The 23,181-nt window shown below is 43.2% G+C and overlaps 3 protein-coding genes across 3 annotated transcripts in view; 1 reads left to right on the top strand and 2 right to left on the bottom strand.

Moving 5' to 3' along the window:
• The window catches only part of LOC306784704 (E3 ubiquitin-protein ligase SMURF2-like), a 50,936-nt gene extending 46,116 nt beyond the window's left edge, over window positions 1-4,820 (bottom strand). Inside the window, exon 1 of the mRNA XM_079278795.1 lies at window positions 4,718-4,820. Within this exon, the coding sequence (XP_079134921.1) occupies window positions 4,718-4,769 (52 nt within the window). The 5' untranslated portion in view covers window positions 4,770-4,820. The remainder of the gene's footprint in view (window positions 1-4,717) is intronic.
• A 501-nt stretch (window positions 4,821-5,321) lies between these two features.
• On the bottom strand, window positions 5,322-12,667 carry LOC306784892 (importin subunit alpha-1-like). The gene is made up of 10 exons (XM_079279072.1): window positions 12,553-12,667; window positions 12,306-12,455; window positions 11,688-11,776; window positions 11,086-11,354; window positions 10,518-10,612; window positions 9,439-9,702; window positions 8,633-8,866; window positions 8,146-8,328; window positions 7,133-7,282; window positions 5,322-6,298 (listed from the first exon to the last, which is right to left on the bottom strand). The coding sequence occupies exons 1-10, from the start codon at window positions 12,616-12,618 to the stop codon at window positions 6,209-6,211; spliced, it is 1,590 nt and encodes a 529-aa protein (XP_079135198.1). The 5' UTR covers window positions 12,619-12,667; the 3' UTR covers window positions 5,322-6,208.
• A 4,267-nt stretch (window positions 12,668-16,934) lies between these two features.
• On the top strand, window positions 16,935-21,777 carry LOC306784250 (uncharacterized protein). Its single transcript, XM_079278136.1, has 5 exons — window positions 16,935-17,031; window positions 17,761-18,423; window positions 19,462-19,548; window positions 19,971-20,162; window positions 20,519-21,777. The coding sequence occupies exons 1-5, from the start codon at window positions 16,959-16,961 to the stop codon at window positions 20,704-20,706; spliced, it is 1,203 nt and encodes a 400-aa protein (XP_079134262.1). The 5' UTR covers window positions 16,935-16,958; the 3' UTR covers window positions 20,707-21,777.
• Window positions 21,778-23,181: the final 1,404 nt, after the last annotated feature.

Below are 23,181 nucleotides of genomic sequence, written 5' to 3'. Positions count from 1 at the left end.
TTACCTGTCTTTTCACATGTTCCAAATTAAATTTTTACGACTCGAGTTTCTGCCTCTCATAATTCTGAGAGGCTGTGAGAGATATAATGCTCTTGGCCTATGAAAATAAGAAAAGGTGATATTTCTTCTCCATATTCTGCAGGAAAATCCTCCTGAAGCACTTGGAAAGTTTAATGTATTCTGCATATTGAAGACCACCTCCTCTCCACTCACAGGCTGTTACGCAACAGCGAGGTGTTCAGTCTTTCCATTTTCCTTAGAAGTACGCTGAAGTTCAAAAGTAATTTGAAAAGCAGATAAAAAAAACTAAGTGCTGACTGAAAACATCCAAAGAAGTTGTACTGTACAATGCTACCTAGAGAAAAGCCATATCCAGAGGCTATGTTGTGATGTAGTAAATAAGAAACCAATACATAATAATCCCTGTGTGTTGCGTGGTGAAACGCAGGTCATGAGTGGAGAACAGTAAAGCTGAGTTATGAGACTGGCAGCGCCCTGCGAGATTTCATTCCTGAGTCACAGGATCTCCTCGCATGCTTCCTAAAACACAGCGCTGTGTCGAGATACACAGACTGTTGCCTGAAAACGCCACGCCAGCTGGAATTTGTCATTAAAAATTTAAAAAAAATAAAAAAGGGTAATGTTTCAAAACAAATCATTACGGGCCGATCACATATCAAGTTGCATCCATCTTGAGTTAATAGAAGGTTGACCAGCTGCACACAGCTGACACATCTCCAGAGCAACGCTCCCGTATGTCTGCAACGCTGTGGTCGTGTTAAAATGTGCTAAACCTAGTCGGAAAATCCACAAGTCAACTAAAAACAAAATGTATCGAATTCAACCCACCAGAGACCCGGGGGTTCCCTCCCACTGCATGAAATATGAGCGCAGAGGAGAAACTGAGACAACCACAAATTGTGCGGAGCTCTGCGCTCCCTTTTAACCCGCATTATGCAATTACATCCCCGTAAATCAGTATCAGCAATGCCAAAATCCAAAACAAAAACACATACTAAGAGCTTAATTTCAGAGGGCAGTTTGAAGATGAACAGGGTAAGGAGAGGAGGGGGGGGGGGGTACTGGTGTTAACTCTACATTATGATACTGACGTGTGTGCCACCATCACCGTATCGAGACAGCTGTAATGGGTCAACCAGCACTGCTGAACCACAAGGCGATCTTAACTACTCTCTGCATTCATTAATCAAGTATTACAAAGTCGGATGCTGGCTAAGAGAGTCTCGCAACAAAAGGTGCCCGAACCATGAACAAACATAAGCATCCTCTCCATCTCACAGAGCGAATTCTTTTACGTTTCCACGACAAAGTAGGCCCAAAGTGCAACATCATTTTGTGTGGTCTGCTGCATCTGAGAACCGTTAACCCCTGTATATTCCTTTCAGATATACTGATAACAGAAAGCATAAATACAGCTGCAACAGCTGCATGACAAAGTGAATAGAAATGCTTCCATATGATGAAAAGAGCCACATGAACACTGAATGAGTGTATAGAACCTGTGTAGTGTGTGTGGTTAATTGAAGTATATGCTAGTGATGCAGACTAAACAGAGCGGAAGGAAGTTTGGGTACAGAGCTCTGTACTGAACTACAAAACTAAACCACAACACAGTGACTCCAAATGCTGGAGGCAGGAACAAGCAGCCATTCAGACAGACAGATACAAGAGCATATTCTCCTCTTTGATAACTGTGCACACAGACCACTAATCTATAGCACCCAATATTTACACTGGAGGATAACACAGCATTCACAGCCAGACGACTCAACGGAGCCATTCCCTGCAAATGAAACAACGGACATTAACTAGCCTTATTTCTCATGCATGTTTACACAGAGGCATGCATCCCAAAAACTAAGACCAGTTTAGATGCCCAGGACAACGGATGTAAGCACAGACTACCATCCCTCAGTGTTAACATTTAAATGGAGCCTATTACGATCGAAAAAGTGCATATCTTCTTCCTTGTGCATTAGGGCTGCACAATATATTGTGTCAGCAGCATCATCGCTGTGTGCGCATGCTTACAGTCACGTGTGATGTCAGCAAACTATGGCAAAGTTTTTGCTGCTTGTATGAAAATACAATTGAATTTCAATTTTGCATGAAAGGAAAGTGCAATCGGTGCATCTCTAAAAACTAGAGACCATCTTGTGATGGGATCAAACCAGAAATAACGGCAAATCGGACCAGGGGCGTAAAGTGAGTTGGCCAATGGCCCCTTCCCACCCCATACTTCCGGCGCCCATGATAAATGAGAAGAGTATGAACATGAGATGAGCTGATGGAAGGAGGGATGACGACAGAAGGGCCGACCGCAGCAGCCCCATTTGGGCATTTCTCTTGCCTTGGCTGATCAAATGTAAAATGTTTGAGCTGAATAGCATAAACACGCACACACTCTCCAAGTTGAAAACATCTATTCCCTCACACATGTCTAAAGACGAGGAGTAACACATTGTGCTACACTGCTTGTTCAGAAATCACAGTGACTAACACAGAAAACAACAAGGAGTCAAGTTAAAGAGGAAGTGTCCGTTTCTAGAAAGAGCAAAATCCAGAGGTAAGCAGCGTGGCAATTAGCATGTCGGCTTGAACACGTCATACTTTAGTGCAATGATTTTCCCTCCATAATTCTCAATGTATGGCGAATAGCAGTAGGCGGGATAAACCTGAGGAAAAGCTCAGTATTTTAGAGGCTATTTCTGCAGGAATAAGGAATTCTGAGCAGTGCCTATTAATTGCCTCATAGTTGGGTCAAACTGAACTTTCTGCCGGACTCAGGGCATTGCTTGTTCCTAAATTAAGCTGGTGCCAGGGACACATAAAACAAGAGAGCAACACCTCCAACACGTCACAGTACGAGTCACGGCCAGTGTGCACGGATGAATCATAATCCCCAACTCCACATTTCAACTGTCAAAACCCTAATAAATTACACCAGCAGCACATGCATAGTCCAAGTCCCGTCACTACCAGCAGCTCACAAAGTGTTGATTATATGTGACGATCGAAGTAATCAGCTTTCATTAAATCATACAGGGAGGCCAGCAAGGCTGGCAAGCAGAAATAATATTACCAACTTAATCCATTCGAGGGGAGGATGAAGAAGTGAGTCAAATGAGCAGTGAGCGATTTTAAATAGAAAGGAATATGTATAACAGAATTGTTTTGCATTTCCTCTCAGGTCAGGTTGTTTTACTTGATCAATTGAGATTTTCTCTCATACATTTTTTTATTTCATGTGAACAAAGTTTATGAACAATTGTTCCTAAACTCCGTGTGGGAAACTCTCACCATCACCGTGGTACACTCTCTATGCATCATTCAATCCTTATAGTCTAGGATGCCGACAGGCAGAATTCAGCTCAACATCGCATGCTGACAGTATGTATGTATATGTGTATGTGTGTATGTGTATATATATATATCCAAATGTCTCTCTCTCTCCCCCAGACACCCCCCCCCCACACACACACACAGAGTTTCCCTTATCCTTTCTCTTTTGCAAAGGACAGACAGAGGATGTGTCTATAATCGGGAAAGACTCACATTTCCTCTCTGAGGTTTCACATTCCTGGGATTCCGTCTGAAGACCACTGCAGTCCATTTAAAACCATTCCCCATATGGAGGGAGGGAAAAACAAGAGACCCTGTGCAGGCAAGCAGGGTAGGTTTCTGAGCTTTGAGAGCTAATTTCTCTGCACAGTACTACTCTGCGTTTCTAGGTCAATGAACCTGCTCACCACCATTCACATGATGACCATCAAAACGAAAACCATGATATGCTGTGGGAATTAAGTTGTTTTTCGAGTCTGAAAAGAATAGCAGTGATCCATCACAAAATACAGATAAACGGCCTCTTCAAAATGAGACAATACGTTCTCACTTCTCCCTTTCAGTTCAGCAGTTGTACCTCCTGAACACGTTCAGATTCATCATTTGATACAAAATGCATATACTGCAAATAATGTGTACCACATAGTATAGTAAAGCAGTGTCTCTCTTCTATGGTATTACGCTATTCCTTTTTAAGGAGCACGTAGTCTAAATACATACACGCTATTGGGAATGGGATGAGATATAAGATGTCGGCTTTTTTTTTTTTAACATTGTAATTTCTGATTCCCCATTCACTCAAGCCCGAATATGAATCCACACACAGTAGCTTCTAATAGCTAGCTAATAATTGATGATTAGCTGTAATGTTAGTTATGTTTCAATGACTATATGGATTTAAAAAAAGTGTGTGTGTTAAATATATCCATATGAATTACACTGAAAGACTACAGGGATAGATGGACTTTATTACAGACTTACTGATATTTAGCTTATTTCATCTAAGCGAACTTTTGAGAGAAACCCATGAGCAAAGATGCCAAGTAGCGTCAACGTTAGCCAGCTAGGTTAATGCAACACAATGAGCGTTGTTGTCACAGCCAATGTTTGCTAACAAGCTCATTGACTGTCAAGGCTGCTTAGTAGGTAAACGAAAGTCACATTCTGGTAAAAAAATAAAAATAAAAAGTATTTCAATGCGATTAAAAAGATAAACATACAGATAGAATACGAGATGATCGTTTTTATATCACATGAGACACATGTCCAGTGGTACCATCAGCAGACGTTAGCCTGGTTGGCTAGCATGCTAACGCGCTAACATCTCGCAAGGAGGGGGTATACGTTTGCTTACCTGTCAACCGCAGCTTCACTGGGCCATTCCTCCGAGCTCCTTGGCTAGACATTCCCCTTAGTGTTCCAGCTTGATGAGAATTCACAAAAAGCGTCTAGTTCATGTGTCACGGTGTGGGGTTTTGAAAAGGTATCTCCCAAAACAGTCCCTCTGCTAGCTCGGGGTAGCTTGTAGTATCACCATAACAATTCACACTGACCGTGTATGCAACATAATGGTATCATCGTCGCTGGAATGTCATTCTTACGTGAGCCTCTTTTTCATTAAGAAAAATGGCAAATAACTAATCCTAAATACGTCCACTAATGCTGTTCACGCCGCGAGCCAAAGCTACGAATCAACTGGCCAGGTTGCCCTCCCTCCATCCAGACAGACGTCTGCTCAGACTGAAGTTGTCGTGATGATGATGAAGACTGAGCTACTGCACAATACGGGAGATAAAGGGAGCACATCCGGTGAAACCTTTCAAAATAAAAGCACTCTCAAACTTATGTATTTTCTTAGTATTAAAGACAATAGATGTGAATTATGAATCATGAACACCATATTACAACATACATTAACATAGTACGACCACCATTTGCGTATTTGTTACCTGGTTACAAATTATTTTACAATCAAGTTATTTCACTTTGAACTCAACAGTCTTTATCCGGCCTTAATCTGGAAAGTTTGACATTGTGTATGTAGACATGAACGTAAACTAGACAGTTCCTGCGAATAGTTAGAATATGCATCTAGTTGAGTGGTTTCAATGTATACAGTTCTCTAAATATATCAATAGACTATCCACTCTAGATGAATGCCACTCAGTAGTAGTTGAATCAGTTATGCTTATAGGGGACTCATTTATCTATTGTAAAATAGAACTATGACAGACAGAATTTTGTCTATTGTACATATCTTATCAAGTCACAAAGGTAAGTAAAATATCATAAGGACAGTTTACACTTTGGGTCTGACACATCAAACATAATGCGATCTTTCCTGAAGGTAGATGCGGGTCTACAGGGAGGAAAGTTACTGTCGCAGTCTGGTTCTGCTCCTTCCCTATATATATATGAACCATTATGGCCATATCGTGTAATGCTTTCGAACGCACTAAAACATAGATTTCATTCATAAAATAGTGTACAATGTACTATAAACACATCAGGGCACTTACAACATGTAGGCTCACAAGTATAACAAATAACCACAGTGCCACCTAGTGGTGACATGGACGCAGAATGAACTCCAATTCCCCATTTCTCAACACCTCACTTCCTTCACATCTTTTAAGCAAATACATTAGGCGCATGTCCCTGTGCATAGGCTGTTTATTTCTGAAACATCCATAAAGAAAAGTAACTTGTGCATGAATAACATCTATTTACAAATATTTCTTTGAAACAGGGTGATTTAGTCTTTGTACTGTCACATACAACGATGAAATATCTAAAAACTATTTACAAAAAATATCAACAAGGTACAAAGAGACGACTGGGAATGTTAAAACTGGAAAGCGCTTTGGTCCTCTGGGATCTGGAAGGTATAGCCGGATTCAGCAGCTATAGGAACCACAGATTCATCACCTTCATTCTGAAACACAGGAGGGACAGGAGGAGCAAAGCATTACAGCATTTACCAAGTCTTAGCATGTTTTAACAATCATTTGATGGATTAAAATAGATTCTGTGGACCAGCCAAGAAAGGGTCTATTGTGAGTAGTATTAAAGTCAGCTCATGTAAGCAGATCAAGCCTCTGGTCAGTGATTTCACCAGAAAAAGCAAAAAAACACCCAATAAACATTAAAATTATATCGAAGAATCAGAAACTTGCAGTAACCAGCAAACATCTAGCTCAGGCTACTTTATTGTTGCATCACACGCCACGTTTATTCTTTGGTAAGAGTAAGTAGCGAGGAGTAACCACACAAGCAACAACTGCCGCCGCCCTGTCAGATTTGCCATGACTGTTGTCATTTAATCTGTGACGCATGCATGCATGGTCACACATGAACGAAATCAACATCCGCCTCCTGTTCACTTTTGATCGATGTGAACAGCAGGGCCAAAAAACAACAACATTCTCTTCCAGTGGTGAAGCAAATTCACATCTTCGCATTTGCGAATATTGCCTCGGCAGGCGATCTTATCATTTACAATGTAGTCACACTTCCTCTGCCCGTCTAAATTCTTTCCATGTTTGTGTTGAAGGGAGTGGTTAGCATTCCAGTTGTAGCAAACTATCCAATCGCACTGAGCGATATTCCTCGACAAAGTCTTGGCAAATTCAGCACATACGCATTTTGCAAAAAACAAACTAAAGCAGAGCATAACAGATAGAGAAGAAAATCCAGTAGAAAATCCAGGAGAAACTCAAGTAGAAACAAGATTCTGTGATGATTTCTGCTTCGCTAGTCTGTTACTTACCTCTTCAGAGAAGAACTGGTCGATGATTTTAAGAGAGGCTTTATGGACAGATTCGTTGTTATGGGACTGAAGTGCCTCAATCTTGTCCAAACCGCCGAACTCCTCAATCATTAGGCAGAGTTTTTCACTCTCACCAGTTTTTTGTGCCATCTGTGGAGAAAGCAAAAGTAAAAAAAAAAAAGAATGAAAAGAAAATCGGTAAGACTAATAGTTCAATCGACGAGCGATGAACCTGTGATCGTTAATCTGTGACTGTCAAGAATCCCTCTGCATTATTCAGACGATAATGTGACTGATTCAATTCTGCTAATCTTCCTGTTTCTTAATCTCAGAGAGCCACAGTTTTAATCTCCCATTTCCTCTGGACCCAAGAGAAATGTCTGCTGGCAGAAGAATATGTAAGAGCACTTTTAAAAGCATACTTCTCTTGAATTATTTTCTTTCTTGCAGTTCTAGGCAGTAGCCTACCATCTACTCTCAATTACTATTGGCTCATTAGTGCATTTTCCTTCACTTGCCAAAACCTCAATGCACACACAATCTTTAGACGTCGTCATCAAGTTTCTCATCTCTTGGCTTACATGAAGAACGAACGACTGAATAAATTGGATCTGAAATGTGTCTTCTTTTAGATATCATCATATCAGACAGAGATTCTTTTTGTTGTCGTGATTTGGTGTGCTTCGACATTAGTTTTCTACAATATGCTTTGGAGTAGTTTACTGTAGTTTAGTGCCTTACGACTGAATTGTTAGACAATGATCTCATAACGTTGACAAAAATAACTGCATATACTGTCTATAATGCGATACATCACTGATGACTTAAGTATACATCGAGTGCATGTAGACTTTCATAAACACTAAGAAGAATGGAGAGGATGTACAGTAAGTCTCAGAGGTCTCTTGCAATGTCAGACAAGTTGGTGGTAAAATCCACTCGACACGCAGCATTTTGACTGAACTACACAGACATTCTTGCAGTCAGCGACTCCAAAGTTCTTGACAACATACCTGTAACACATTGTAGATTGCACCCAGGATGACCTCGATGATTTTGCCGTCTTTGGCTGTCAGCAGGTTGAGCAGAGGCTCCAGCACATTGCACCGGACCAGGAAGGACACTTGCTCCATCGTTCCACCGCTGATGTAATTGGTGACAGCCCACACGGCCTCCTTCTGAGTCGTGTAGTTTCCCTAAACGGAGAAGACATCTGATGTTCAACTGGTAGAGACACTGAAGATATACTTAATGACCCTTCATGAATAAACGGGAAAATATTATAGATTGGTTGCTTCACAAAATGAGTTTATAGAAGAAGAAAACCACGCATAATCCGCAGCAGGTCGGAAAGAAGAGTTGGGGAAACTGTGACTGTGCTGCTCAGGGAATATCAAATGACAGAATACATGCACACTCATGTTCAAGGACAGTAATTAGGATGGGTAAAATGCAGAACCCCCCCCCTGCTATACGTTCTGTCTGCTCCAGTGTTCCGACCTTTTGAAGGATCTCCACCAGCATGGGTACCAGACCAGCATTGACAACCTCCTGGATCTGGGTGTCTTTGCCAGCAGTGATATTGGACACTGTCCAAGCTGCTTCCTTCAGGATGTTGGGCTTCGGGTGACACAGCAGGATGGGGAACATCGTCAGAGCGCCTGCATCCAGTACACACTGTGTCTGCTCGTCTGTCCCGGTCACAATGTTGCCAAGTGACCGCAGGACCGGAGGCTGGGAGGTGAAGGAGAGCAAGTCAGTTATCTGTAGTGTTCACGATTTAGGAAGAATAAATATCGGAGGAATGTGATGCGATACCTAAATCCTGTGAGTGTTAATGTCCCAATTCAGCACCATATGTCTGAAGCCGCTAACAATGCATGCAAGAGCAGACTAAGCTTGATTTTCAGTTACAATGCTCCACATCGCACATCTGCACCAAAGACTTCAGCTTCTGGAACAGTAATCTGTCCTAAACTCAGCCAACACACCACAGGAGTGAACGTGTGTAAGAGAAGTAATGAAAACACAAGTTCTGAGAAAATATGAGCCAGACAGAAAGTTGTTTTCTTCAACTTTAAGGGCATAGGAAAAATACACAGGAGGGTGTACGTGAATAAGGACGTCAGTGTCTCACAAATGTCTTGAAGAGCGACGGTATTTGTGGCCATATAACGAGCACCATTAGATCCAATAGAACAGGCAAATATGTTTAGCGTTCATCGAACACTGTCATGAACTCAGAATGAGACTCAACAGAGCAGCTACTTTCGATGGATGACGGTCATTTCCGCTGACACACATACCACAATGGAGAGCTCCCCCAAGGATAGCAGCTGGACCAGGCGGGGCACCAGGCCGGACTGCACCACCACCTCTATCCTCTCATTGGAGCCGTCGGTCAGGTAGGACACGGCCCAACAGGTGTCGGCCAGAATCTCCCTGTCGCCGAGGTGCAGGAGGCGCACCAGGGCTGGGAGCAGCTGCTGCACCGCCATCAAGGGAGGGGCCGGGTTCTTGTTGCGACACAGGTTGGACAGCGTCCAGGTGACATTGCGCAAGTAGCCCGGCTAGGAATGTGGATCAAAAACCAAGAGTCATTTCACAACGTCAAAGTGTCAGAACATGATAGTTGTTAGAGTCACAGATACTCGGAAAATCTATGGCTGTAAATATTTTAATGCATTTTCTCAGTAATTTCACTTGGGGCTAAAGTTCTTTATTAAATGAGAAAATAATCAGTACTTTTTATTTGTCAAATATTTCATGCACACAGAAGTAAAGGAAAATATGGTAATTTCATAGACTATTTTTTTTTTTTTTTTAAATGAATACCAGAAAGCATGCCATTTCGTGATATATATCGTGAACTAGAAATGAAATGACCAATATCCAGATGATCATTTTTGCCATATCGCACTGCTCCAAACAATAAAACTTTGTCATAAGCCCTCTCCAAACAATATCACATCAGGGTGTCCAAACACTTATCAATCCATGAAACCAGTCAGCGACTTTGACTTTGATTCTGTTTTCATATCTAGAATCTGTTTTCCGTTTGTAGTCTGAGTGCTGTTGATAAATGGTGTTTGAGCAGGCGCTGGTTGACTACAGATAAAGAGGCCATGTGGAGAGAAAACCTGGGAACCCATTGGCTGTCGTCTGACGATGATTTCGCTTTTTATCGATTTGAAATGCTTGTAAAGTGGCTACTTCTGACACCTTTTTAAAACCAGTGTGAACAGCAGTCTGTGTCCACTTGTCCTAAACAGTGTGGATGTGCATACTTGAACGGAACACAGTAGGACTCTGCAGGGCCACAGTGCCATGTAAAAAGAAAACGTCTCTTAAAAGCAGCAGTGCAATCATTTTGATTGAAACTCACGGGAAACACAGACAGGTCAGGGGTTTCCATCAAGGCGAGGAGTGGGTGGAGAACACCGTGTTTTAACACTAGGTCTCTGTAGTTGGATCCATCACCTAGATATGAGGGGGGGAGAGGGGGGGGGAGGGGGGTACTGTTGGGTTACTACAATAGGGAGTTGAGCATTTCAGAGGTTCTACAACTACCAGAATATGCAAGGGCTGTTTTTCATCATATGTTTTAATACAGTTACTGAAAACAACCAATGCTGCTGCTCTGGTAGACCAGTGGTTCCTTCTTATCCTGCGTGAATCACCTTTGGACATTGAACTCACTTTGTCAAAACAAAACATTTAAGATTTTAGCACACACCCTTTTACATTAATTGAAAACGCCTCAATATTAAAGCCTGTGGAGGCCAACAACACCTCCAGACAAAACAAAAGAAGCATAGTTACACACAATTACAACAACAGTTCCTCACATCACATCCATTTAGGCACATAAACTGAACAGCATAACGTAACGGAGCATCAGAAGTAAAACAAGTGACTCAAACCCAAAGAGATCCATAATGTCGTCAGCCTACCTGCGATGTTACCCAGGGCCCAAATGGCCTGCTCGCTGATGTGCGGGTGGGGGGATGCCACCAGACTGATGAAGGCCGGGATGGCCCCACCGTCCACTACGGCAGTGGTCTGGTCTGTGGTACCTGAAGCGATGTTGGTCAGGGCCCAAGCCGCCTCAAATTGGATGGGGAGGCATTCAGATAGAGCCAGAAAACTAACAAACCTCGGGATGAGGCCGGCAGCAATGAAGCTGTCAATAGGTGGATCCTTTTCTCTGGAGAGGACTCTCCTGTACGCCAGGACCACAAAAAAAAAAAGGTGGAGAGTTAACAAAGGGGAAGTTTTAGCATAGTTTAAATGTCAGAGTAATGACTAGGGCAGGGTGATCATGTTTAACAAGTTTGGGAACAAACTGATTTTCAACTCAACAACAACAAGCGCATCCACAAAAGAATATGCTTGAATCCAAAAACATAATGCCTCCAGCCATCGTTGGCCAGTCACTGGTCATCTTCAAGGATTTGTTATTATCATACAATACAGGATTGCATGAAATGCAATTGTAGCCCTTGTCTTTAGCGTGTCAAAACTGGTCGGTCGAGATCCTTTAAAATGATTTTACCTGGCTACCTGCACGGCCTGCAACTGATCTTCTAGACTCTCGCTGTTTACTCCTCCTACAATCTCCTCCAAAGACCAGTACTGAGGAGGCTGGGGAAACAGGGAAAGAAGCAGGTTATCTTTCTGAACAGTACACCCGGGTTATAAGTAACCCCCAACATGCACTGGGACATGCTTGGTATATGTTTAGGTCAGGGTTAAAGGATCAGGACAATGCAGTTCAATCGTCCACAAACAACAAACAAAACATGTTGACCTAATACTTGCCCGGTTGTTGAGACTAGTTGGTGCTAAATGAGGGAAAAGCTTCACACTGTTATCATTTGGTAGACATTTGACACCATCTTTCTCATTGACCGTTGGCCACAAACAGAGCGGACCTACTTTGATCAGCCTTTAAGATTCAAATTGACTAGACTTATTCTCTGCGGGTGTCGTTAGGTATGGAGGCTGTTGTAACTCACTCGTGGGCAACTAAATTATTCAATCAGCTGTAAGACATGGAAAACACATGGAAACCAGTTGTATTTATTTCTGGTGCGTCCTGTTTACTCTTCCCAGCCAAACCCAGTAACTAGTGTATGAAAGGGGCAGCTGACACAGACGAGCTGCTGTCTACCTGCTGTCCGTCTCCCTGTGCGTTGGGGTCGTTCTCATGGAAAGGAGAGGTGTCCAGGAGGCTCTGGACGTTTCTCCTCTTCAGGACCTGATCATCCTTCTTTGCTTTTCGTAGCTCCACATTGACTTCAGCTCTTCTTCGTCTGAGCTCCTGAAGAAGTCAAACCCCATACAATCACAAGACGCCATTTATGACGATTAGCTATCGCTGACGTCCATGATTAATGTTATACTGTTGCAGAACTTACGTTGACATCTTTCCCTTTGTTTTTGAACTGGGTGAGACGATTTCCGTTGTCGTTGCCGGCTGACATTACTGAATGTTGATGAAGACAATCGATTCCAGTTGAATTGTTGAAGACGCTCCCTGTTTAAAGATACTAATTTAAAAGAAACCAACAGTCGTACCAACGGCTGCGTTCACTACCTTCTGTGCTAGCTAGCTAGCCGGTGAATTAGCTAACGCTAGCAGCAGTTAACCGGCCGCTTGTCTTGATGCCAAGTCAGTTATCTAACACCATGTGGCAGATATAGTAACGAAAATACACTCAAATTATAAGTAATAACCTAAACTCTTAATGCAACTATAACTTACATGTGGCCAACATCGTGTGCGACGTAACGTTACTTACCTTAGGTTTCTCGTAATGTTTTTTGATTACCAACATGACGTCATTTATATACCACCCTGTTTTCCTGAGTTTTGATTGGTCAGTCGGGTAAAAGCACCGCCTCACGCTTCAACCAACAAAGACGTTGTCAAAGGCAACCGCGAACATTGGTATCGCGAGATAAAACCACCACATCTTCGTGTGTTGGTTGGATTTCATTGCAGCCATGTCTGAAATACATATTGTATCGTGGATAACATTTACCCTCAACAACAACGTGTCATTCAATTTTAGATGCGAATATACATGTTTTACCCGCTGATTATGAGACGACACGTCCTTTATATAATGGTTGTTTTCCCAATCTAGCCACGTATTGACCCAGTGGCCTAATGGATAAGGCATCAGCCTCCGGAGCTGGGGATTGTGGGTTCGAGTCCCATCTGGGTCGCATTTACCTCCTTTTCAGTGCTTATGTATATGTCGCAACACAGTGGTGATGATATTAGCATTGTCTTGGTAATTACTTAAATCCTAAATTGGTCCACACTGAACAATCTCAGTAAAAATAGCCAATCTACAGCGCCATATTCTGCAATAAAGTTAAATTGTATTTTCTGTAGCCAGAATACAAGAAATGTAATTTAAAAAAAACGCAAATGATAGATACATACTTTATTCATCCTGCAAGGGGAAATTTGTTCGCTACAGCAGAAAAAAATCTGCAAGCAATCAGAGTGACAGTGTAAAAAATGTAAAAATATTAAGTAAAATAAAAGATGCACAGTATATACAATGAAATACAATAGGATTAATTGAACTAACTAGATAAACTAAACAGTAGTGCAAAGACAGTGTAGCGATGTTGTAGTCAAGTGAATGATGATTTGGCCAGAGGTGATTTATTGTACAGTCTCATTGCAGTGGGCTGGAATGTTGTCCTGTATCTGTCATTGTGACAGTGGAGCTGGATGAGTCTGCTGGAGAAAGTGCTCCGATGTCCCTGCAGGAGGTGGTGGAGAGGGTGGTCGGGGTGATCCAATATGGATAATAGTTTCTTCAGTGTCCTCCCCTCCACCACCGTTTCCAGAGTGTGCATTTTGCAGCCAATGATGGAGCCGGCCTTCTTAACCAGTTTGTTAAGTCTGTTGTTGTCTCCGGCTCCAATGCTCCCCCTCCAGCAGACTATGGAGAAGTACAATGAACTGGTCACAACAGACTGGTAGAACATCTCCAACATCTTGCTGCACATGTTAAAGGATCGAAGTTTCCTCAAGAAATAGAGTCGACTCATCCGCTTCTTGTACACAGCATTGATTCCAGTTCAGTCTGCTGTCGATGAAACACACAGGAACTTGTACTCCTCCACCATGTCCACATCCTCTCCCACAACTCTCAGCGGTTGTGGAGCCGTCGTCTTCCTCCTGAAGTCGACCACCATCTCTCTGGTCTTGGACCACCCGACCACTGCAGAGTCATCAGAGAACCTCTGCAGATGGCATGACCCCGAGTTGTACTGGAAGTCAGTGGTGTATAACGTGAACAGGAAGGGAGACAGAACAGTTCCCTGTGGGGCTCCAATATCACTGAGACCACCGTATCAGACAGCAAACGGCCCAGTAGAACAAACTGTGGTCAGTGAGGCAGTCAGTGATCCAGGAGACGGTGGACGTGTCTTCTCACTCAGCAGCAGTGGTTGGATGGTGTTGAATGCACTGGAGAAATCAAAGAAAGTGATTCTCACAGAGCCACCGGTTGCGTCCAGGTACGACTGAGCTCGTTGCAGCAGGTAGATGATGGCGTCGTCCACTCCGACATGAGGCTGGTATGCAAATTGCAGAGGGTCCAGTGAGGTAGGCCAAGACCAGCCTCTCCAGCACCTTCATCACATGAGATGTGAGGGCAACTCACAAAAGCACACAAACTGCCATACTGAATGAATAAGCAACATGATGATCTCAGCATATCCTCACTCAAGCCTTTCTGTAAAACTTTTCTGTTTTTTTCTTTATTATATTTCTGCTGCATTCGACACGGTCGACCATGCCATACTCCTAGAAAGACTAAAAATCTGGGTGGGACTCTCTGGCACAGCACTTAACTGGTTTGAATCCTACTTGAAGGGCCGAGAATACTTTGTGTCTGTAGCTGATTACACATCAGAGCAGACTAAAATGACATGTGGTGTTCCCCAAGGTTCAATACTGGGGCCTCTTCTGTTCAACATCTACATGCTTCCACTAGCTCAGATTATGGAAAACAACAAAGTGTGTTATCATAATTATGCAGACGACACACAAATCTACATAACTATGTCACCAGGGGACTATAATCCCATACAAGGGCTGGGTAACTGCATTGAACAAACCAACAACTGGATGTGCCAGAATTTTCTTCAATTAAACAAAGATAAAACAAAAGTAATTGTTTTTGGTACCAAGGACGAACAATTGAAAATCACCGCTCAGCTTCAGTCACTGATGTTAAAACCCACAAACCAAGCCAGAAATCTAGGTGTAGTTATGGATTCAGACCTCAACCTGAACAGCCATATCAAGACAATTACAAAATCAGCCTACTATCACCTGAAGAATATATCAAGGATTAGAGGACTTATGTCTCAACAGGATTTGGAAAAACTTGTCCATGCATTTATCTTCAGCAGACTGGACTACTGTAACGGTGTGTTTACAGGTCTCTGTAAAAAGTCCGTCAGAGAGCTGCAGCTGATTCAGAACGCTGCAGCTCGAGTCCTCACTAAGACCAGGAGGGTGGATCGCATCACTCTAGTTCTGATGTCTTTGCACTGGCTTCCTGTCCAACAAAGAATTGACTTTAAAATCCTGCTGTTGGTTTACAAAGCACTGAATGGTTTAGGGCCAAAATACATCTCTGCTCTGCTGCTACCTTATGAACCATCCCGACCCCTCAGGTCGTCTGGGACCGGTCTACTTTCTGTTCCCAGAGTCAGAACTAAACATGGAGAAGCAGCGTTCAGTTTTTCTGCTCCACATATCTGGAACAAAGTCCCAGAAAGCTGCAGGTCTGCTGAGACCCTCAGCTCCTTTAAATCAAGATTGAAGACTTTTCTGTTTGCTGCTGCCTTTAATTGAACCACATTCAATTAATATATTCATCAATTTCCTGCATTTCTGCATTTTACTACTGAATTTTATTTCTTACACTGTTTCTTTAATTGTTTTAAAATCTCCTTTTATTTTGCCTTATGTTTTGATGCTTTTAATGGTTTTATGTGAAGCACTTTGAATTACCTTGTTGTTGAAATGTGCTATACAAATAAACTTGCCTTGCCTTGCCTTGCCTTCTATATATCTTCACAATTCTACACTTTTGAATACTGTTTATACAAGATGCAGTAATATTTAATCATACTTGTATTTTTTTTACGAGTGTTCAAATACATGTTCTTATTCGTACAATGAAGGATAAAAAACTGTGACCACTAGACTCTCATTTAAGAATATGCTAATTTTCTTGAAGCGATCTAATTTAACGATGTGTTGCAGTTCCTCGTTGTGGCCGTTAGAGGGCAGTGAAGCCACCTTTAAATGTAATACACTGGCAGACTACACCGTCACCTCCGCCTCGCATCAAGGTTACTGGAGAGGTTGTTGAGAAGTTGCTTGTATCACTTATCCCGAAGTTGAGTGTATGTAACGCTGTCCAGCAAGTTGTCTAAAAAAAACCAAAGCAAGAAAACCACCAGTACAGAAGATTTTGATGATGAGACATAAGAGAAGAGAAAATCACACTTTACATAACTCTTACTTGGTAAACAAAAGATCATACTTGGGCTACACAGAACCGTATTTCCCCTCCCATATTGTAAAAAGCTTTGGCAGCATAGAATCCATTTATGAATGAAAGGAGTGTCATGTCAAAGTGTTTACTTCTGTTTTAGGGACGTCCCACCGACTCCCTCTCCGTCCCATCGCATGTCATTCCTGAGCCGCTCGTATAAAAATGCCAGGAATCCCGTCTCTGCAGCAGACCTTTGAGGGTGTCCACACTGATCATCGAGGATGACCGGGATTATTCTGTTTCTCTTGTTTCTAGGGTTTCCTCTTGACAAGACAGAGGAGCATGCTGTCAATGGTGAGTGTACTCTTTTTTATTTAAATGTAGTAGGCCTATTTGTAGCTCTGTACATTTTTTCTTGTTGAAGAAAACCGTTTATTTTTTCTTCTATGCGCTCACTTGTTGCCTTCTTTTAATGAGGTATATTTATTGAACAAATACAATTTCACAGCAACATGCTCTGTTGTGATTTATGTATTTTGGGATTTACTGTTCAATTCCGAGGCAATTTGTAGCTTTGGATCTCACCAATACGATATCCCTTACATCAGCATTATTCTGGTGTTTGTCAAAGAACATATAAAATCAAATTAAAACAAAAAAAGGTGAACGATTCTGAGGAAAGTTTTGTCTGCATGATTCCCATGAGGAAATATTACATCCCAGAACAAGTGTGTGATTTTGATAAAATGCTGAGTGAACAATAATTGGCAGCATTTCATAACTTTGATGGATTGGGGTTCATTATAAAATCGATCTGAGCTGTAGATTGAGTGAGTGTCATACTCTTGAGTAAGTTCTCATGATCAAAGTTCCTGATAAACCTCCAGTCAACACGAACTAATACTTTATTAAGCTGAATAAAACCCTTAATATTGTGTTTTTAAGGAACATCATGTCAATTAAATAAAACCATTGTTGTATTTTACTGTAGAAGCAAAGGGGCTTTGATATCACATGAACGCACCAAATCGAAGAGAAGGAAATGTCTAACTGACGTGCAACCTTTCGTTTGTGTCAACCCAGAGCTGTACACTCTGATAGAAAAGGGTCAAACCAGCTTTGGTGATCCGGCTCTAAACAACCAGAGCTGGGTGGTGGTCAAAGAGCCCTCCCTGCCCATCAATGAGCTTCTCGAGAAGAGCAGCAAGACCGGCGAGTCCAAGTTCACCCTGCATCCTCTACCCTCTGCCGTCTGGCCGAAGCACAGTGACCTGGTCCCCATCCATCGCCACCATGGCCCCCACAACAAGAGCAAAAAGGCCCCCAAGAGCGACCGTCTGGTGGAGCACAACAGCGAGAAAGCCCGAGGAGAAGTTGCTGGACTGCTCCCCAAAACCCCGCTGAGTGGAGCCACAGCCGCCGTCACCAACCGCACTGTGCAGAAAACCCATCAGGAGACCCAGTCCAACATCAGTCCTCCTCAGCAGGGGGAACCAGATGGACACCCCAACTCCAGATCCAGGGGTCCACCCCTCACACAGCCTCAGACTCAGCCGCACCACCCGGCCCCTTCACCGCGCAGGGATCCCCCCAACCGACGACTGGACCAAGAGGAGAACCGGCCAGGAAAGTCCAGTCTCTATCAGTCTGGTATCGGCGCAGCGACCCGGAACCACAGCCGCCCGCCAGTCGTCTTCAACCGGCGCTCCTCCAGCCTGCTTTACCAGTTTGACATCCTGAGACGAGGTACGGGAAGATTTGTTGTGTCCTGACCTGTGCATCGATACAGGGTTGTCCACATATACAGCAGCATCTTTGATTGTTACTTTATTGAGCTTGAGCTTTATTCGTTTTTTAAACTCCCCTTTTGAGATCATTTCCAAAGATTGAAATTATGTAAGAGTTTAACCATCTGGGAAAATATTATCTTTGCTCTATCTGAACCTATCTGAACCTGAAAATTAGCACGACATTTTTCCTTTAACCCTTTCTAATGTGAAATGTATCTCCTGCAAAGTTAAAAGAGGCATATCTTAACATTTGACCACAAAAAGGGCAAGTCTTGACAAAACCACAAATTTAACAAAATGTCTTTGAACAAAAAGGAAACAAGTGCTCAAAAGCCAAATTTGTTGGTGCATCCTGGTGGCCTATAGGTCGAACATACCGTCCATGTGTTTGCAATGCCCCCTGGGTTAAGTCTGACCGAGGATCTTGGTTGCACGTGGTCCCTCCTCTCTGTTCCCACATTTCCCGTCACTCTCCGCAGTCTCTGGTCTAATAGAAGGCTCCAAAATACCACCTCACGAACCGCCGAAAATAAGACACGTTCGTTTTTACCTTTGTGGGAATGAGTCAGTCATGCAGTGATATAATGTACGCAAGAGTTCATAGAGTTCACTCAGACAGTGATAAAGACAGTGATGGTTTGAACCCGTCCGCTGTTAGTGAGTGAACATCCTACGCCACTAATTACAACCACTTCCCCTTAAATCTGGCTGTCAGTGTTTCCCTTTGTGTGCAATGAGGTGGTAACGAAACTAAAGCAAAGCAGTGAGAAGGTCCTGATATTGTAATTAAGATGGAACATGTGTCACACACACACACACACACATGCACACACACGGCCTCCTCCAGTCCCATGTGGAGGAATGCGACGCCTGTGTTTTGTAATGACACCCTTGTTCTTCTCTAATGCCGCTGGAATGAGGTGGTGGCAGCAGACTCATGTCCCTCTTCTTCTCATCCCTCCATCCTGTCGTCTGCTTGTCTTCTTCTCCGCAGAGTCCGACTTCACACATGACGCCTTCTGCATGAGCGAGTGCAGGAAGGAGAAGGAGGAGAGAGAGTATTACTGCTACAGTGAGTTTGGTACGTAATCCCGCCTGAGACCAAGATAGTGCTTTTGTCACAAACTTAAGTAAAATAGCTTAAGAAGCTCCACAAAGGTCAATTAATTAACACGCCTGATCATTTTGAATACATCCCTGGCTTTATGGAGGTAGATATTAACGAACTCATCACTATCTACTGCTTAAAAGGAGAGTTTTGATAATAAACTACTGTATGTAGCAAACAGCTGTGGCAGCCAAACGTTCATTCTGAGACTATAAGTAACATTTTAAAGAATTATTTCAATATATCTGAATTGGGAAGATTGATACCACCTTCATGTAAAGGCCTATACGATACGTCTGAAGCTACAACCAGCAGCCGGTTAGCTTAGCTTAGCATGAAGACTGAACGTATGTGTGATGTTGTCATATCTAATGTTTGTCCTGTCCCTTTAACAGCCGTCAACGGGATAGTTCACGACATCGATGTGTTGCGTAAAGGAATACGCCTCATTACACTGATGGTGAGCAGTGACGGCTTCTACAAGATGAGTCGTCTCTATGTGACCCCAGAGAGCTTTTTCTTGAAAGTTCGCCTTCTGGTCCTGGACACCTACAAGTGCAGCAAGCCCTGCCCTGACATCAAGCTCGGTGAGTGGAGCACGGTCGCTCACAAGCCTCACGAGACAAAACGCCGACATGAGGAAATCTGTTTTGTTTAGTAAAAAAGAAACTCTATAAACTGTGAAAGTGTATCCCTTAACTACATTAAGTTGTTATTCATTTAGAGGTTTATTAAAGAATAAAATACTTTAGATCAGATTTAGAGAAGAAACAGAAGTGTCATGACCCATGAATTAAGAAGTTTCCATCAACATATTCTTGTGTGGGAACTCTATTTTCCTGAGATCAGCAGAAGCAGTGACATCCACTTTGTTCAGTGCAAACAATGCTCCAGTGTGTGCGTCCTGCCGCTCATTTCAACATTTACCCCATTCGTTCCCAAGGGACCAGATACATCATGATGGGCCAGATCTACCACCGGAGGCGCCACTTTCCCAGTGACCTCCTGAACCTACTCGGGGGCAAACTGAAGCCCGGAGACGGCCTCCTGCGAAGCAACAACTACGTCAAGAGGTTCAACAAGCGGAGGCACCAGAAGGCCCTGGAGGCCACCCGCTCCAGGTGTAGGTGAACCAAAGATAAGACTGTCGCCCCCTGCTGCAGGGGAAGAGACATTGCAGCTCACCTGAAGCCATCATAACCAACCAATCAGTATTGTGCAAGACGGAAGACATTTTGCAGAAGGCATGGATTTATTTTCACATGGACTGCTCTGACGGTTCATATTTTTCACTCCTCTGTAAAGTTGCTGAAGCGCGGACTTGTGGTCTCTTTGATTTAAAACACAAGCAGCTTCAATTAAATGGATTTCGCACCATCATTTTGTAACGTTTGGGGCATCACACAAGGGTATCCCCACTATCATTTCCTCAAAATAGCAGCTCCACATTCATTCATGGCTGGTTCATGAAGTCCCTACGATGAAAAGGTATAAAATTGTCTCACTTTTAAAGGGAATGTGGCTCATCTGAAGAACACGAAGCCACACAATGAGTTTATAGAATGGGTATTATTTTGTCATATTGCATCAGCAGTCGTATGGGCGTGTTTCTGTTTTATCCATGTGCGCGTAGCAAGCCAATTTTTATTTTCTGCTGAGTCAGATCCAGCCTCTGTATTCCCACTATAATCCAAGCACAGATACGATCATTGGTTTATTGTTGTTTTTCTTGCTGGGGCAGTAGCGTCTTAAAGCATGCTCCCATGTTTAACAATTGAGTTTGAGAAAACAACACTTCAACAGGACACTGAAGAGAAACTTGTTTTCCACACAAACACACATTGTCAGTTGCGTCGTACATTTTATGCGGGAACCTTGGATCTCATTGTACAAATCCCACATTTCAGTCCTGATGATTCCTTTGATTAAATAATGCTTCTAAATTGATGTGAATGCAAAATGTTGTATAGCACCCAATACTATTGTTTTGTAACTCCCGACCCCCGTGCATGTTGTCACATGTGGTTGTTATTGGTGAGCAGGAAATGCACTATTATTGTTACAAGGACCAAAGGGAGGCAATGAAGGGCCTGAAAAAGCAGCGACAAACCCCAGTGGAGGAGGAGGAGGGAGAAAAAGGGAGAGACAGCACACTGGACCTTTGCTTGGCATGAGAACGGCTTATTTTTCGAACTGTAATTATGTGTCCACGATAAAATATCTGCTCGAGTAGACTGGGACATCAAAAGGGGCCCTGGTGAATGAGGAGGAGGAGGGGGGGGGGGACACAGGGAGGGGATTTAGGCAGGAGAGGGCATGTTGGGATCGCTTCTTATTTAATCAGAGATCTCTGGCTTGATCGTCGTTCGACCCTGAGCTCATGAAAGGGAAACCTTGCACTGAACGCTTACTTTGCTTACCCACACATGAACCCAATAAAAACGTGCATTTGTTTTGTACTCAACGACCCCGTGAGGAGTTTATTTGTCTTCAAACCAACTCATGCTATCACATACATCTGCCCACTGACCGAAACATTGTTCCTCATTATCTTTCCCAGTGATTGCATGGGAAGGAGCCCCCAAAGTAAGTCACTCTAATTAGAGTTCAACAACCACGGTCTCTGTCTGGCCTCCGGGATGAGAGACCAACTTGAGAACTTGGACGTCGAGGCAGGCAGGGCTAAGCCTCTTTTCTCCCCCTCAGGCCGTCTGTCAGCTCGGCCGGTCGGTTCCCAGGCTGGAGGAAGACTCTATCTGGGATCAGCGCTGGAGGGAACAGATGCAGGCGGGCAGGAAACAGGAGCCTGCTCCACATCTTGACCACTATCGCAGCGGGAGGACATTCCTCATTGCAGAGGATGTAAAGGAGGAGGAGGAGGGAGAGAAAGAAAGCGGCTTGGAGAGGAGAGGGAGGTGGGAATATCACACAGCTTCCTGTGTGATAGCCCCCAAGCCACAAGGGGGGAGTGAGAGAAAGAGACGAGGGCGGTGGATGGATACCACATCGCAGCGTCCACACGAGCCTCTGGATTCGTTTAGCGGTTTGAGTGGGGGGGGCGGGGGTCATGAGAGGGAGGTGCGTGAGAGAGGAGGGAAAGGTCGACCTTTTATGCGTCATGTTGGTAATTTGATCACAGGAAGAGTTTGTCCGAGTGTGTCGGCGGTCATGAGCTTGTCCAGATAATTGACCCGAGTTAAGAAGGGCATTGAAGTTGCCGTGTACGGCCGGATGAATTCTCGAGGAGGCAGTGGGGGGGAAAATGAGCGGTGGGCCCTCGGTTTCTCCCACTATCTGTGCATTGTTGGTGGTGATTCATTTGTTGTTACTCGATTCATTTATTGAGCAAATGTATGTTGTAGAATACACTGTGTAAACATTGTCTTATGTCTAAACTACATGAACATAAATATCCTATGTATCTATCAAACAGGCTTTAAAACTACATTGTAACTCTCAATGGGCAGATAACTCATTTTTCGTGCACTTTCGCTCTATTTTTTAATCTCTATTTTCGCCTATAATACGTTATTTTAAAGGTATCTCCCATCACTGCTATGCAGACGATGTTTAATTCTACATCTCACTTGAGCACAATGTTGTCTA

The sequence above is a fragment of the Melanostigma gelatinosum genome (assembly GCF_949748355.1).
Source record: "Melanostigma gelatinosum genome assembly, chromosome: 11".
Lineage (NCBI taxonomy): Eukaryota > Metazoa > Chordata > Actinopteri > Perciformes > Zoarcidae > Melanostigma > Melanostigma gelatinosum.
This window is presented reverse-complemented; position numbering and strand designations above follow the sequence as displayed.

Excerpts from the sequence above, each read along its gene's own strand:
- LOC306784892 (XM_079279072.1), bottom strand. The coding sequence starts at position 12,618 with ATGTCAGCCGGCAACGACAACGGAAATCGTCTCACCCAGTTCAAAAAC. Across the intron at positions 12,456-12,552 it reads ACAAAGGGAAAGATGTCAAC|GAGCTCAGACGAAGAAGAGC; the intron begins GTAAGTTCTGCA and ends TGACTTCTTCAG. Across the intron at positions 7,283-8,145 it reads CAATCTACAATGTGTTACAG|ATGGCACAAAAAACTGGTGA; the intron begins GTATGTTGTCAA and ends CTTTCTCCACAG.
- LOC306784250 (XM_079278136.1), top strand. The coding sequence starts at position 16,959 with ATGACCGGGATTATTCTGTTTCTCTTGTTTCTAGGGTTTCCTCTTGAC. Across the intron at positions 19,549-19,970 it reads TTACTGCTACAGTGAGTTTG|CCGTCAACGGGATAGTTCAC; the intron begins GTACGTAATCCC and ends TCCCTTTAACAG. Across the intron at positions 20,163-20,518 it reads CTGCCCTGACATCAAGCTCG|GGACCAGATACATCATGATG; the intron begins GTGAGTGGAGCA and ends TTCGTTCCCAAG.